This window comes from Phocoena phocoena, chromosome 11 (assembly GCF_963924675.1).
Source record: "Phocoena phocoena chromosome 11, mPhoPho1.1, whole genome shotgun sequence".
NCBI classification, from domain to species: Eukaryota; Metazoa; Chordata; class Mammalia; order Artiodactyla; family Phocoenidae; genus Phocoena; species Phocoena phocoena.
This window is the reverse complement of record NC_089229.1, coordinates 64,112,871-64,129,602: the sequence shown is the minus strand read 5'-3', so window position 1 is coordinate 64,129,602 and position 16,732 is coordinate 64,112,871. Positions and strand designations below refer to the sequence as shown.

Genomic DNA, 16,732 nt, shown 5'->3' with positions numbered 1-16,732 from the left:
TGTCCAGAATCAGCAAATCCATGGAGACAGAAGTAGATTAGTGGTTGCTGGGGGCTGGGAGAAGAGAGGAATGGGAGTGACTGCTAAAGCATGAGGGGTTTCTTTCTGGGGTAATGTAAATGCTCTGAAATTAGATCATGGTGATGGTTGCCCAACTCTGAATATACTAAGAACCAGTGAATTGTACACCCAAAAGAGGAAATTTATTGTATGCGAATTACCTCAATTATACTTACATATGGAGAGGAGCACAAATCTTTAAAAAAGAATTCAAAGTATAGTATTATATTCAACGGCTTATAAGTAGAAGGTACTTAGAGGGGAAAAAAAAAGTCAAGCCAGGGAATTCCCTGGCAGTCCAGTGGTTAGGACTTGGCACTCTCACTGCCAGGACCAGGGTTCCATCCCTGGTTGGGGAACTAAGATACTGTAAGCCTCGAAGCACAGCCAAAATAAAAAAGTCAAGCCAATCCACAAGCAGACAGAAAACTCAGACACTAAACAAGAAATCAGAGCAATAGGACATAAACATAGCCTGGTGATCTGGGAAACCTCAGGAAGCACAACGTCTCTAGAACCTTAAGAATATTTCAATGAATCAAAGATGGCAATGGCATGAACTACAATTCACCAGGAGTTAAAGAAAGCAATAAATAATTTTATAAAAGTGAAATATCTATTTACTGAGTAGAACTGACATGCATTCTAACACTTATTTGTATCCCTGCAGTTATCTGTTATACTTTGCTAGAATAGATTTTTCTCCACAAATTCAATTCAGAATAACAATTCTCTTCCTTCATATTTGTTGCAGTTATATATGGAGCTTGCTACATATATTCTACTAGACCTTAGGATAAAGAAAGAAAAACCAGAGGAAAATGGGCACGAACAAATGTGTGAGAAATCGGGGCATAAAGCACATTTTGAACACTAAACTGAGTAGTTTAGTTAAAAGATATAAATAAAGTGATGTGGGACACAAAAGATTTTTAAGAAGAGAGTGACATTACAGATTTTAGAAAAAAAAATGCAGAGTTTAAGAAATATTTGGAAAGGTTAATCCAGAGGTAGGTGGTACTAAATGGAAAGGATAGATACATTAAAAGTTAATTTTATTAAAGAGAAAATTTTAATAATACAGGCAGGGACTTCCCAGGTGGCACAGTAGTTAAGACTCCGTGCTCCCAATGCAATGGGCCCAGGTTCGATCCCTTGTCGGAGAACTAGAGCCCACATGCATGCCCCAACTAAGGAGGCCGCCTGCCACAACTAAGACCCGGCACAACCAAATAAATGAATAAAATAAACAAATAAATATTAAAACAACAATAATGATAACACAGGCATTAGGAAATAAAGTTTAGAGTAGGCACTAGCAGTAGAAATAAAGTAAAAAAGAAACCCAGCTTTCACCTTGGAAAACGAATAGGTTTTCAGTAAATATATGTATTTGTATACAGAGAAAAAAATTCTAATGGAATATACACCAAAACGTTATCAGGATTATCTCTGAACACTGAGTTATAAGGAAACCATCACTTTCTCCTTTAATCTGTCCTCTTTCAATTTTTTTTTTTTTTTTTTTGGCTGCATTGGGTCTTTGTGGCTGCACATGGGCTTTTTTCTCTAGTTGTGGTGAGCAAGGGCTACTCTTCGTTGCGGTGCACAGGCCTCTCATTGCGCTGGCTTCTCTTGTTGTGGAGCATGGGCTCTAGGCGCGCGGGCTTCAGTAGTTGTGGTGCGTGGGCTCAGTAGTTGTGGCACACGGGCCAGTAGTTGTGGCTCGTGGGCTTTAGAACGCAGGCTCACTAGTTGTGGCACACAGGCTTAGCTGCTCCGTGGCAATGTGGGATCTTCCAGGCCAGGGATCGAACCCACATCCCCTGCATTGGAAGGTGGATTCTAAACCACTGCACCACCAGGGAAGTCCCTGTCCTCTTTTAACTTTATGATGACAATATATATTTATAGGGGAAGAAAAAATTGTACCACTATAAAAATTAACGGGACTTTATAACTGATTGGACACAGGGGAAAAGGAAAAGGACAACTCAGAGACAACACTTAAGATTTTAAGCCTACAACTTTGCTTTCAAGAGGCTAAGAATATATTTGAAAGACTCTAACTAAAATATGATATACAAACAATGGCTTACAAGGCAAGATAATATCTGTTAAGTGAAAGACCACAAGAGATAAATTTCAACCTCCTTTTTGTCCAATCAACCATATAAATACTCATAGCTCCTCATGGAATCACATACCAAGCTAGCTTATCAAACTATTTTCCCATCAAAGGCAGTTTCCCAGAGGAATTCCAGGTAAGAGTATAAGATTTTCTCCATTTTAAAAGAACAATAATAATTCTAGCTAATACTTATTTGTTTGCTATATGCAGACACTTTGTAAATTAATTCACCTATATCCTACTAGGCACTAGGTAGGCACTATTATTGACCCCAAAGAGATGAGAAAACTGAGGCGTATGGTAACTTGCTCAAAGGCATATAGCTGGTAGGCAGTGCAGCAAGGATCCGCATCCAGACAAGTCTGACTCCAGAGCCCATCCTCTTAACCACTAAACTTGACCTTTTAAGAGTCAGCTAATGAGAATAATATACACCCAAATTTGTCAGCTATTAAAAGACAACACCTGTATATCAAATATATTATAAAATACAGAATAAATACACACACACCAAGTTGCTCACCACTACTTTTACATTCCCCCACTTGAAAACTTTTAGGACAGTACATACAGAAATTCAATTAATGAGGTTGAATTTCTTCTCAAAAAGAGAGTAAATGCAATGGCAGGATTTAAGTGAGAATAAACCAGTCATTTAATCATGTCTGCTAAGAAATAAAGTTTATTTCAATCAAAAGACAGCTTCTCTACCTTCCAAGGTATTGGAAATATACTATATCTTGTTCTGAGTGATGGTTATGTGTATATAATGCAAAAAGTAATCATGCTGCACACCTCAGACTTTTGTGCTTTATGTTATGCCTCAACAAAAATTTTAAAATTTTTTTTAAAAGGCAAGGACTCTAGGCTTGAAAACACTATAAACGAAGAGTTACAACAAAACGAAAAAAGTATTCACAGCACATGACATACGGCTCTGATATATAAAGAGCTCATTTAAATGAGAAAATCAAAAAAAATAAAACAGGGGCAAAAAGAAACAACAGACAATTTTTAAGTCAATTCTTCAATTTCACAAGAACAATGACCAAAAAAAATAGGCATCAGAAGTTCAACTTCACTAATTGAAGAAATGTAAATTAAGAAAATAACTTAGGGCTTCCACTATCTTGCTCACCACTCTAGCCCTAGTGCTTGACAAGTAGTTAGAACTTAATATTTCTTGAAGTAATGAGTATTTGTTGTTAGTGAGGATGCAGAGGAAAGAACCCTCCCCCACAGTGCTAGAAACAATGTATGTTGATATAATCTTTCAGTAGAGCAAACTGACACAAAAAAACGTTTAAATGCATACCCTTGGACACAGCAATTCCACCTATAGGAATTTATAAAATAGTCATATAAGTGCATGATATATGTACCAGACTAACTTATGTAACATTATTTATAATACAATAAACTATAAACAACCCCAATATCCACCAATAGAGAGCTGGTAAAATAAATTATAGTAACTACTCAAATAAATACTATGTGGCCACTTAAAATGAGAAACCAATAAGAAAATGTCCAATACATACATACTGTTAAGCAATAAAGGCAACTGTGTAAGAGTGGTACAGTAAGAAGTGATTTTTATAGAAATACATAAATGCTGGTACTATATGCACAGAAAAATGTCTGAGACACCATTACCAAAATGTTTATCAAAGGTTACTTCTGGAGGATGGGAGTACAGAAGAGCTTTCACTTTCTGCCTTACACATTTCTGTACTGTTTTAATTTTTACCATGAGCACTTACTACCTTTGTAATAAGAAAAAATAACAAGAAAAATGTATGAGCACTTCACACTACATACTACATTTCAATGCCACAACAATGTATTAAGTCCCCTCAAATTTGAATTTGGACTCATCACAGCTAAACTCCTAGAATTAACATACTAAAGGAGTGATATTTTTCATCTGTTAATTCCAGAATGTGCCTAAAACCAATTCTCTAAAGAGGACCAATAACCTCAAACTAAAAGAATCACTGGGGCTTCCCTGGTGGCGCAGTGGTTTAGAGTCCGCCTGCCGATGCAGGGGACACGGGTTCGTGCCCTGGTCCGAGAAGATCCCACATGCCGCGGAGCGTCTGGGCCCATGACCCATGGCCGCTCAGCCTGCGCGTCCAGAGCCTGTGCTCCGCAACGGGAGAGGCCACAACAGTGAGAGGCCCGCGTACCGCAAAAAAAAAAAAAAAAAAAAATTGGATTTTGGAAAAGGTCATAAACTCCAGAAGAATCTCTTTATATTGGATAATTACCAGATCATTCATTCATTCAACAAGTTTACTGAAAGTGCTTTAGAGGATACACAGAAAAGTGAGTCTCTGTCCTTGCTAAGATAAACGCATAGAAAATAAAACAAGATATAATTTAAAAGGTAAAAATAGGGGAAATATACATACACACACACATACATATGCATAGAGTGGACAAATTGATTTGAGGTGTAGTTCACCCTGGATTTCAAACCTTTACCATAATAAAAGAAATGTAGAAAACTTTCATAATGGGCAAGACAACTATGGACTTCCTCTTCAAATTCTGTTCTTTATCCACTACTTTCTATTCTAGAGCTATCAGACAGCCTCATTAAATGTTTCTCTCTCTCTTATTAAGAGTGTGTTCCTTGCAATCAGAGGAGGTAGGGAGGTTAAGGGTAGGAGACAGCCCAACTGATTGAATAATCAGCAAAAATTGGGAATAGTTAATCCACACTCTAAAGGGTTTCCTGTGCAATTATTCCCAATACTGAGTCCACCAATATCTTACAAGAGCAATATCTAACTTTCCAGTTTCTCTTCCTATGGCATAAAAATTCAAAACCTATCATCCTGGGACTTCCCTGGTGGCACAGTGGTTAAGAATCTGCCTGCCAACGCAGGGGTCATGGGCTTGAGCCCTGGTCCGGGAAGATCCCGCATGCCGTGGAGCAACTAAGCCCGTGCACAACTACTGAGCCTGTGCTCTAGAGCCCACGAGCCACAACTACTGAAGCCCGGGCACCTAGAGCCCGTGCTCCACAACAAGAGAAGCCATCGCAACGAGAAGCCCACACACCGTAACGAAGAGTAACCCCCGCTCGCCACAACTAGAGAAAGCCTGAGCGCAGCAATGAAGACCCAATGCAGCCAAAAATAAATAAATTTATTAAAAAAAAAAAAAACTATCATCCTAAGGAAAAGTCTGAAACACCTTTCCTCAAAACGTAACCTTTTCTTAAAAAAATAATGAAATATTTGACTCACAAATCCATATGAAGTGTTCAAGTTTAGCCCTATTACCTTGTGATTTTATTAAACAAATATAAGCTTACCTGCAACTGGGATATCACTATGCACTCGCTTCCAAGTCATTTACAATAATGTTAAATAGGACCATTTCAGGTAGCAAAACTGAAAATAGCACTATTTACAATTCTGTCCAGAAAAAAAAAAATCCCTTTATTACTATTATTTTCTTTTTTCTGTCTTAAAAGTCATCCCCCAGTTATCACATAACACACCTTCCCCTTCCAACTGGTCATTGATGGGAATTTTATCAAAGGTTTTTAGAAAATGTAAATGACTTAACATTCACTTGTTTTCCTGTGCCCATATTATTATTAAACATTTCAAAAATCACACTTAAATTAAGTGTAATGCTACCCAACTTTAATGCTACTCTCCCAATCCAAAAACGTTAAGTTTAAATGTTCAATAATCTATTTTATTAGAGAATCCACCTACTCTAAGGATGCACTAAAGCTAAACAACTAGCTAGACACTTCACAGGAAAACTGGAAGGCTGGATTCAGAACAGCAGTGTGACACATAATGAAAGTGATCAATCATAAACTCTAAACTTCAAATCCCAGTTCAGCAGCAAAGATCAACCATAAAAGAAATATGAAGTTGAGATTAATCACAAAAGGATTACACCATATATAAAAATTATACTTACATTTCGATGGAACTGTGTAAAGGACTGAATCATGTAGAATCGATGCATGTACACTATAGCAGTGTTGATGGTCAATTGTGAGCTAAAGTGTTCAAGTTAAGGTCCCAAAACAGACGGGCAGTACAATTCCCAAAAATACAACCTCTATATCCTCCCAAAAGGACCATGCAGCCAAGCACAGTGGATGCCCCTAAATGAAAATCATACTTACCTCTCAGGGGTGTGGAGAAAGGGACACCTCCTACATTCTTAGTGGAAACGCAAATTGATGCAGCCGCTATGAAAAACAGTATGGAGGTTCCTTAAAAAACTAAAAATAGGGACTTCCCTGGTGGAGCAGTGGTTAAGAACCCGCCTCCCAATGCAGAGGACACTGGTTCGAGCCCTGGTCCAGGAAGATTCCCACATGCCGTGAAGCAATTAAGCCCGTGTGCCACAACTACTGAGCCTGCGCTCTAGAGCCCACGAGACACAGCTACTGAGCCCACGCACCACAACTACTGAAGCCCGCGCACCTAGGGCCCGTGCTCCGCAACAAGAGAAGCCAGCGCAATGAGAAGCCTGCATACCTCAACGAAGAATAGCCCCCACTCGCCACAACAAGAGAAAGCCCGCACGCAGCAACGAAGACCCAACACAGCCAAAAATAAATAAATAAAATAAATTTTTTTTAAAAAAGGAAGAAAAGGTGCATGCACCCCAATGTTCATAGCAGCACTATTTACAATAGCCAAGGCATGGAAACAACCTAAATGTCCATCAACAGATGAATGGATAAAGAAGATGTAGTGTATATATACAGAATGGAATACTACTCAGCCATAAAAAAAGAATGAAATAATGCCATTTGCAGCAACATGGATGGACCTAGAGATTATCACACTAAGTCAGTCAGAAAGAGAATGACAAATACCATATGATATCACTTAAATGTGGAATCTAAAATATGACACAAATGAACTCATTTATGAAACAGAAACAAACTCACAGACCCAAAAATCAAACTTAAGGTTACCAAAGGGGGAAAAGGGATAAATTAGGAGTTTGGGATTAGCAGATACAAATGACTATATATATAATAAACAACAAGGTCCTACTGTATAGCACAGGGAACTATATTCAATATCCTGTAATAAACCATAATGGAAAAGAATATGAAAAAGAATATGTAGGGAATTCCCTGGCAGTCCAGTGGTTAGGACTCAGTGCTTTCACTGCTGTCGGCCTGGGTTCAATCACTGGTCGGGGAACTAAGAGCCCACAAGCTGTGTGGTGTGGCAAAAAAAAAAAAAAAAAACTATGTATATATATGTATAACTGAATCACTTTGCTGTACACCTGAAACTAACATAACGTTGTACATCTATACTTCAACTTTAAAAAAAAAAAGAAAATCATACTTTCCTCTAAGAATTAAAAAGCAAATCTGTTCTTTCATCAATTAACTTCCAATTGACACTTAACACACTGTCTTATATGTAACAGATATTCACTATAAAGTTGCTGAATTAATAAACAAGCAAAGCTTCTCAGCATGTGGATCAAGAAGGAATATGAACAAAACTATATAAGACCTAAACCTGTTACTTGCCTACTGAAAATCCTGCCAAGGTGATATACTTGCACAGGATATCTCTTCAAATGATTTACAACACTCTCCCTGATCTGCCCCCTAGGTATGTCTCCACTTATCTCCTCACCTTCTAAGCTCCAGCAATTACCTTTTCAGTTCTACTTCTCTCTGGCACTCATAAGGTGATCCCCGGGACCAGAAACACTATGATTTGATATTCATTCAGTGAGTTATTTGATACTCACTAAAAAGAAAAACATTTTTTCTGATTTTAATTTTTAAAGAGCTCCATTTCTAGTTATTACAAAATATTGGCTACAGTCCCTTGTTGTGCAATAAATCCTTATAGCCTAACTTACAGCCAGTAGTTTGCCCCTCCCTTCTCTCCCCACTGGTAACCACTAGTCTGTTCTCTATATCTGTGAATATGCCTTTTTGTTTTCACTAGTTTGTTGTATTTCTTAGGTTCCACATATAAATGATATCACATATTTGTCTTTCTCTGACTACTTCACTTAGTATGATAATCTCTAGGTCCATCCATGTTGCTGCAAATGGCATTATTTCATTCTTTTTTATGGCTGAGTAGTATTCCATTGTGTATATATACCACATCTTCCTTATCCATTCATCCTTCAATGAACATTCAGGTTGCTTCCATACCTTGGCAATTATAAATAATGCTGCTATGAGCACTGGGGTGCATGTATATTTTCAAATATGTGTTTTTGTTTTTTTCAGATATATACCCAGGTGTGGAATTGCTGGGTCAAACAGCAGTTCTATTTTTAGCTTTTTGAGAAACCTCCATACTGTTTTCCACAGTGACTGCACCAAGCTACACTCCCACCAACAGTGTACAAGGGTTCCCTTGAAAAGAGAAACTTTGAATGTCTTATTATAAAGACCTCAGAAAACAATGTGGGATATACAGAGATAAGACAGTACCACAATGGCAACAACCTTAATAACACACATGTAAAAAGGAAAGTGCTAGGATGCACTGAAACAGAATTAAAAAAAAAAAAAAAAAAAAAGGTTTAACTCAGTACTGACTGGATGCTTAGGAAACAAACTGGATACAGGCACCAAAGAGGACACCACTTTTGAAGTGAGCACAACCTTAAGACACAAACATACAGCCAGCAACACATTTAAATGGAAGCTGCACCCAAGAATAAATTTTCATTTCCTGAGTGGAAAGAACTTTATATAGCTTTCTCTGCTACAAAGTGAGTAGGTTTTCTGACAAACAAAAACACTTAAAGGGGAAAAAAATCAATAAATCTTTGAAATATGAGGAAAACGAATATACATTAGCACTCTGAGTAACTTTAAAACACAGTATTTTATAAAAGGTTTTTTAGAACATTAGATCTGTAGGTCTACATCCCTACAAATCTACACTGACATCCTTCCTTCCTCTGAAATGCTAGAAAACTCTTTTAACAGTAGCTACTTTAACATATGAGTGCCAAGCATTGTGTTGGGCATAGAAATCAAATTCAGGAGTTATCACCCCCATTTTACAGACAAGAAAACCAAGAATTCGACAGGTTTCTTAAACAACTAGTATGGGGAAGGAACGGATTTTAAGCCAAAGCTGGGGCATTAATTCTAGACCACTCTCTTTATAAGACCTTCAGGTATCGAAATTTCTCAAAACTCTCTTTACACACTAAGTTCAAGAGGCAGCCATCAACAGTGCAATCTCCACCAGATCCCTAGGGCATAGTAGAAAAGCAGAATCTCGAAGTCACCAGAGTAGGAGATCAGAACTCACTGAAAACAGACTACGAGGAAGAGGAGTTAAAACACAAAGCGGAAAGGATACGCGTTCCCAGCAAGGTTGATGGCACGGGTGAGCGAGCGGGAAATTAACTCGGCCTCGCTTCCCTCCAGCGAACGCTTAACTTCAGTTCGCCCCATCGTAGGCTCTCCTAACTAGACATCCAGTCCCTGCCCACCCTCTTCCCTTCTGTCTGACAGACCTTGAAGCCTGGACGCCCAAACAGGGCGGGACCTACTCCAAGGCCGAAGGCCTAGGCCGCAAGGATACACGTTAAGACGTTGGCCCATGTCCTGGAGCAGATTGGCCGCCTGCTGGCGATAAGAAAGTTCTTTATCGGGGTCCAGGCCAAAACGACGGGATGGGCTATTTTCCAGCTGTTCTCGAGTAAAATACCACCGTTTATTGTTGTTCTTTCTCTCTCCCTCCATAGTGCTTCAACCAAAAGGCAGCGGCGGCGGCTGCAAGCACTTCCCAGCGTCACCTAAGCGGCGACACGCATCCGCTGTACGGAGACAACTGCGACGTGACAAACTTCCGCCAGGGGAGGACGGCTAGATTGTGACACGCTTCCGCCGACGGGTTGCTAAGTTAAAGAATCCACTTCCGGAACGGACCTCGGGTCGCTCTGTAGCCGAGTTAACGGGCAGCAGGAAACACCTTGCGTCGAGGACACAGGCGCCAGTCATGTGACCCTTGAGAGGCAAGGTGCGGTTAGGAGTTCTCGTTCAAAAATAAACCACGTCTCTTCCCGCGAGAACTGGGTTCTGCCTTCGCGCGCTGAGCAAAGCGGAATGCGGCGTCCGCTCACGCGCCGCTGGGCGGTTCCTCGGAGAACTTCGCTTGTGACGTAGGTGACGGTATAAAACTGGGCAGATGGCGAACTTAACAGAGAAAAGGGGTGAGACTGTCAAAAACTGAAAAAAGTAATCAAAGAGAGTAGCCCTACCGTATATTAGAACATAAAGCAACTGGAAAGCTCTTGCACTGTTGGTAGCAGTATAAATTACCCATTTGAAAAGCCGCGTTGCAATATGTAGCTAAAGCCTTGAAAACATTCCTTCGCCACGGTGAGCCAACTTAAAGGAATAAAATGGAATTAATGGAAATAATTTAGGGCTTACCACAATGCTGACTCTTAAATATACTATCTCATTTAATTGATACAACCCCAAGAGGTAGTGATATTTTAATCCCTATTTTGCGAACGGGTGAACTCCTTCCGGGTGGAAAGCTTCCACTCCCACCCTGCGCACGCACAGATTTGTAAATTCCTGCCACCTGTCAAGATGAATCCCAGCTGTTTGAGGGCTGTTTGATCCTAGGCAAGATACTTAACTTCTCTGTGCCTCTTGTAAATGGTGTAGTACATATGGTTTAGTTTCTGAAAAGGTTTAAATGAAGATTTAATGAGTTTAAAGCATTTATATTAGTACCGGGCACGTAGAAAACATTCAGTAGATTTTCTCATAATATTTATTACATTATATTGAAGTTGACGGCAAGAATAATACCATCTTCATTTTTGTATCCCTAGCACCTACGCAGTCAGTCCTGGCCCTAGTAGTCAATAAGTGTTTGTCAAACAACTGCTCACAACAACCTACAGTAGAGAAACAGGCTTGGGAAGATTAAGTAGTTTGTCCTACACTACACCACTTATCAGTGTAGATTTTAAAATCAAGTCTGATTCCATTGTTCTTTCTATTCTAGCAAGCTGTACTCTTGCTTTTCTGGAACAGTCAATTCACCTTGATTAAATTTCGGTAATATTAGAATCTTTTGTCTTTTATAATAAATATTTTGTGTTTTGTCATTTCTAGACATGGCTGTTCCCACTCAGTTTGATTCTAATTCATTCTCAGAAGTATTTTCTTCCACTCCAGGCCCTCCTCTGCCATATACTGCCTATAATTAGCTTTAGCTCTGTTTTACTCTGGAAGAATTCAGGAAAAAATACTTCAAGTTATAACATTAAAAATATTATGACTTCAAACCTCTTCCATGACAGACTTTTTTCTTTTAATAGAAAAGCACATTCTCAGTTATGTCATCATGAATTTTGTCTTTTAAACAGCCAAAATTATTTCTCCCAGACTCCTTTTGCCTATTTCTCTGACCTGTGTTTGTTTCTCCACTAAATCTCTTGGATTGATGACCCCATTTTGAATTTGCAATGGTGGCTGTGTACCAATCTTCCAAGAAAACGTTCTGGTATCTGACAGGCTTCAGGCAATGCAGCTGCTAGCCAATGGCTTGCTACCCTGCCATACAGAAGAGGGGGACCTGTGTAAATCAGAGAACAGAAATATTCTTTGACTGAAGATGAAATTATTTGAAAGTAGGCAGCTGTGATTACATAATTGCTAAACATGAGTTTTTGATTCAGGCCTGGTTTCAAAGCCCCGCTATTCTTTTTTTTTTTTAAACTATCTCAACCACTTTTAAGTGTACGGTTCAGTAGTGTCAACTATATTTCACATTGTTAGGCAACAGGTATCTACAACTTTTTCTTTTTGCAAAACTGAAACTCTATACCCATTGAACAACTCCCCATTTCCGCCTCCGCCCAGCCCTGACAACTCCCATTCTGCTTTCTGTTTCTTTGAGTTTGACTACTTTAGATATTTCGTATAAGTGGAATCATACAGTATTCGTCTTTCTGTGACTGGATTATTTCACTTAGTATAATGTCCTAAAATTTCCCAGTTACTGTATTAACTAGCTGTGTGATCATAAGGGTCATCCTGAACAGAACACCATCTGACATATGGTGGGTGTTCAATACATGCTTATTGTCAAAGATGTTAGCTTTCAGATACATTGCCCTTAAAGAACAATTGACAAAAATCTTAGACCAGAGGAATTTTCCTGTCCTTTTTTAAAATTTTAAATAGGACTCCATTCCCTGTAACTCACACTTGTAAGGCTACTTATTCTGGGTACAGGATGATATTTCATGGTTTGATCTTTTTTGTTTTGTGCTTGTGAATGTCATATTTCAGTCATGTCACACATTACCATTTACTACTTTTCAAACAGTTTCTCCCCAACATTCATATAGTCTCCAAACTAAAATATGAAAGGATGGTGTGCTATTCATAACTATCCCCAACTCCATGTTCAGTGATGTGTATATTTACATAAGTTTATTGTAAAATCTACTGATTGAAAGGATGTATAGCATGCAATTTACAAAAATTACAATATACAATATTCTTTATCGTAAATTTCTCATAGCCAACTGATTCTCACAGAATGCTTTCATTGACTTTTGCCAAACTCTTGAATCAAGAACCAACCTATGATGGCATTTGACAAATGAATACAGGCATACCTTGAAGATATTGTGGGTTCAGTTCCAGACCACCACAATAAAGCGAATATTGCAGTAAAGTGAGTCACACGAATATTTTGGTTTCCCAGTCATAAGAAGTTATGTGTACTGTAGTCTATTAAGTGTGCAATAGCATTATGTCTAGAAAACAATATACATACCTTAATTAAAAAATAGTTTGTTGCTAAAAAATGCTAACTACCATCTTAATTAAAAAATATTTTGGGGGCTTCCCTGGTGGCGCAGTGGTTGAGGGTCTGCCTGCTAGTGCAGGGGACACGGGTTCAAGCCCTGGTCTGGGAGGATCCCACATGCCGCGGAACAACTGGGCCTGTGAGCCACAGCTACTGAGCCTGCGCGTCTGGAGCCTGTGCTCCGCGACGAGAGAGGCCGCGATAGTGAGAGGCCTGTGCACTGCGATGAAGAGTGGCCCCCGCTTGCCGCAGCTAGAGAAAGCCCTTGCACAGAAACGGAGACCCAACACAGCAAAAATAAATAAATAAAGGATTTCATTAAAATATATATATATATTTTTTTGTTGCTAAAAAATGCTAACCACCATCTGAGCCTTCAGTGAGTTGTAATCTTTTTGCAATAGTAGCATCACTGACCACAGATCTCTATAACAAATATAATAATAATGAAAAAGAAATATTGCGAGAATTACCAAAACGTGACACAGAAACACAAAGTGAGCAAATGCTGTTGGAAAAAAAGTCTGAGCCAGTAGACTTGCTCAATGCAGTGTTGTCACAAGCCTTCAATTTGTAAAAAGCATAGTATCTGCAAAGTGCAGTAAGGCAAAGTGCAGTAAAATGAGGGATGCCTGTATAGCTTTGATTTCTGGTTGACATTTTCATTTGCATTAATAAGATGAAAGTGAAACAATGAGACTTATGTTGGAACTTCACTTATTTGTTAATGACTTGAGCAACATCTCTGCTGAATTGGATAATAGTTTTTGAATACTGCAAAAATATTTCAATTTTTTGTGCTTTTGACAATGTAATGGCTACAGATATGATACACTTTTAAACTTAACCTACATTATTAACATTTTCTTGATCACTTTCTTGACAATCAACAAAACAAATTAAGACCTTGTTTGTAGTATTTGCCAATTTCTATAGTGTAAACTCTCCCACCATGGTCAATTTCAAACTACCAATGTGACATCACTGATCATGAAATTGGGAAGAGATGAACGAACATACCATCACATAGTATTTCCTCCATACAGGTGCAATAGACAGGGACTTCTGGTTTCCCATCTGACATGTAAAGAGCTTGGAAATTATCACTCCTGTTTTCACAACAACAAAAAAACTGAACAAACTGAAAATCAATAACCCTTCTTAGATCCATCAGAGAATTGAAGTGACAGGGCAAATCTCCACCACAAAAACTAGAGAGACAGGCAAGATCAGAACAGGCAGAACACAGAATCATGGCTTACTAGGAGCAAAAACTACTGCTGGAACCAGCAACTGACAGGAATACTTAAAGGGCAATTGACTAATTGGTGGAGACTGAACTAGATTGAAAGATTTTTTTAAAAACTTCTGGAGGCCCAGCCTAAGGGGTTGCCCACATTTTCATGAGTTTTACCTCTAGGAGCCCCACAGGTCTTACTATGAAGATTGGAGAAAAATCCCTTCATCCTTCCAGCAGGGAGAGGGAAAAAGTAGCCATTTTGAAATATACCACAGCATTCCACTCTCCTTAACAAAGACCTTCCCTCAAGGGAAACTATTTAACAGAGCCTAACCAACGTGGGAGAAGGAAAATAACCAACTCCAGCTTCCTATAGCTGTCTTGTTTCATCTAAGAGGGAAAAAAGACAAGAAGCACCTGTGAAGGTTACAGACCAGGGACACAAGTTCACTAAAAGACCCAGACCGAATAGAATTATAGGACACTTCCCCTCCCCTGCACTTCACCAACACATCGGTTGGGCTGCTGTAACAGGTAACTACATATGAAAGAACTATAAACTCAGACCCTATTTAAGAAGGAGTTTCTACTTTAGCTATCACCCTCCTACCCCCACTCCCCAAACCCTAAGCAACCACTAATTAAAAAATTTCTCTTTCTTACCTAATCGCCCTGAGTAGAATCACCCATACAATGTTGAATAAAAATGGTGAGAGACAAAAAAAAAAAAAAAAAGGGTTTCTAGGGTTTCCCTGGTGGTGCAGTGGTTGAGAATCCACCTGCCAATGCAGGGACACAGGTTTGAGCCCTGGTCTGGGAAGATCCCACATGCCGAGGAGCAACTAAGCCCATGCACCACAACTACTGAGCCTGCACTCTAGGGCCCGCATGCCACAACTACTGAGCCCACGTGCTACAACTACTGAAGCCCACGCACCTAGAGCCCGTGCTCCGCAACAAGAGAAGCCACCGCAATGAGAAGACTGCACACCACAACGAAGAGTGGCCTCCACTTGATGCAACTAGAGAGAGCCCACGTGCAGCAACGAAGACCCAATGCAGCCAAAAATATAATTAATTTTTTTTAAAAAAAGAAGGAGTTTCTTGGGAAACCCAAAGACAACAGGGAAGACAAAGACAAGGACATCAGAGGAAATTTTAGCCTCTGACACCTACAGCTATAACAAACAGGAAACACAGCTTAACTCCCAGCCAGATAAACATAGAACCTCAGTTCCTTTGACCCAATATATCATGTCTCACTTTCTATAAAAAAATTACAAGGCATGCTAAAAGGCAAAAAACACAGTCTAAAGAGACAAAGTAAGCATTAGAACCAGACTCATATGTGGCAAAAACTTAGGGATTATAAAACTAGGAATTAAACTATAATTAATATGCTAAGGACTCAAATGGAAAAAGTGGATAACATGCAAGAATAAATGAGTGATGTAAGCAGAGGGATGAAAACTCGATAAGAAGCAAAAGGAAAGGCTAGAAATCAAAAACACTGTAACAGAAATGAAAAATGCCTCTGACAGGCTTATCAATACCCTGGACACGATGAAGGAAAGAATCAGTGAGGTTGAAGATATGTCGATAGAAACTTCCCAAACTGAAAAGCAAAGAGGAAAAATAATGAATACAGCAGAACAGAATATCTAGATACAAAGATGTAAGTAACCTCATGAACATAGATAATAGTAAAATGTAATAAAATAATTAGGAAAAGATGAGTTTTTAGTATTCACTACCTTTATTTTTAATAAATATATTTTATTCAATTGTAAGTTTAGACAAATTATCTGAAATGATAATAATAATGGCTTAACAACCGGCTTGCAAAATGCCTGAAAATTTAGCAAGTAGCTCTCAAAAGTCAGTATGAACTGGCTCAGCACCCTGCTGCTTGAAATAACTTTGAAAGTACCATATTCAGATTTATTATATGCATTGTATACATATATAAGTTTCCATTATATGCAGAACACTGTGCTGAGGAAATTTGCATACATTATCTCATTTAATTCTCGTAACTCTATGAACTAGATATCATAGCCCTTTTTTTTAAATTAAAAAACTGAAGTTTAATCAATTCAAAGTCAGACACCTAGAGTATGGCAAAACTAAGATTTAAGCCCAGGTCATTGCTCTTTCTACTCACTGCTTTCTGCAAATAAGACTAGGGCAGGGCTTCCCTGGTGGCGCAGTGGTTGAGAATCTGCCTGCCAATGTAGGGGATACGGGTTCGAGCCCTGGTCTGGGAGGATCCCACATGCTGCGGAGCAACTGGGCCCGTGAGCCACAACTGCTGAGCCTGCGCGTCTGAAGCCTGTGCTCCGCAACAGGAGAGGCCGCAATAGTGAGAGGCCCGCGCGCCGCGATGAAGAGTGGCCCCCGCTTGCCACAACTAGAGAAAGCCCTTGCACAGAAACGAAGACCCAACACAGCCATAAA

The 16,732-nt window shown here is 39.2% G+C and overlaps 1 protein-coding gene across 2 annotated transcripts in view; it reads right to left on the bottom strand.

Moving 5' to 3' along the window:
- The window catches only part of CCNT1 (cyclin T1), a 28,812-nt gene extending 18,877 nt beyond the window's left edge, over nt 1–9,935 (bottom strand). For both annotated transcript variants that reach the window (XM_065887142.1, XM_065887143.1), the window contains exons 1-2: nt 9,775–9,935; nt 6,143–6,224 (exon numbers count right to left, since the gene is read on the bottom strand). In XM_065887142.1, the coding sequence (XP_065743214.1) occupies nt 6,143–6,224; nt 9,775–9,935 (243 nt within the window). The remainder of the gene's footprint in view (nt 1–6,142; nt 6,225–9,774) is intronic.
- Between the last annotated feature and the right edge of the window lie 6,797 nt (nt 9,936–16,732).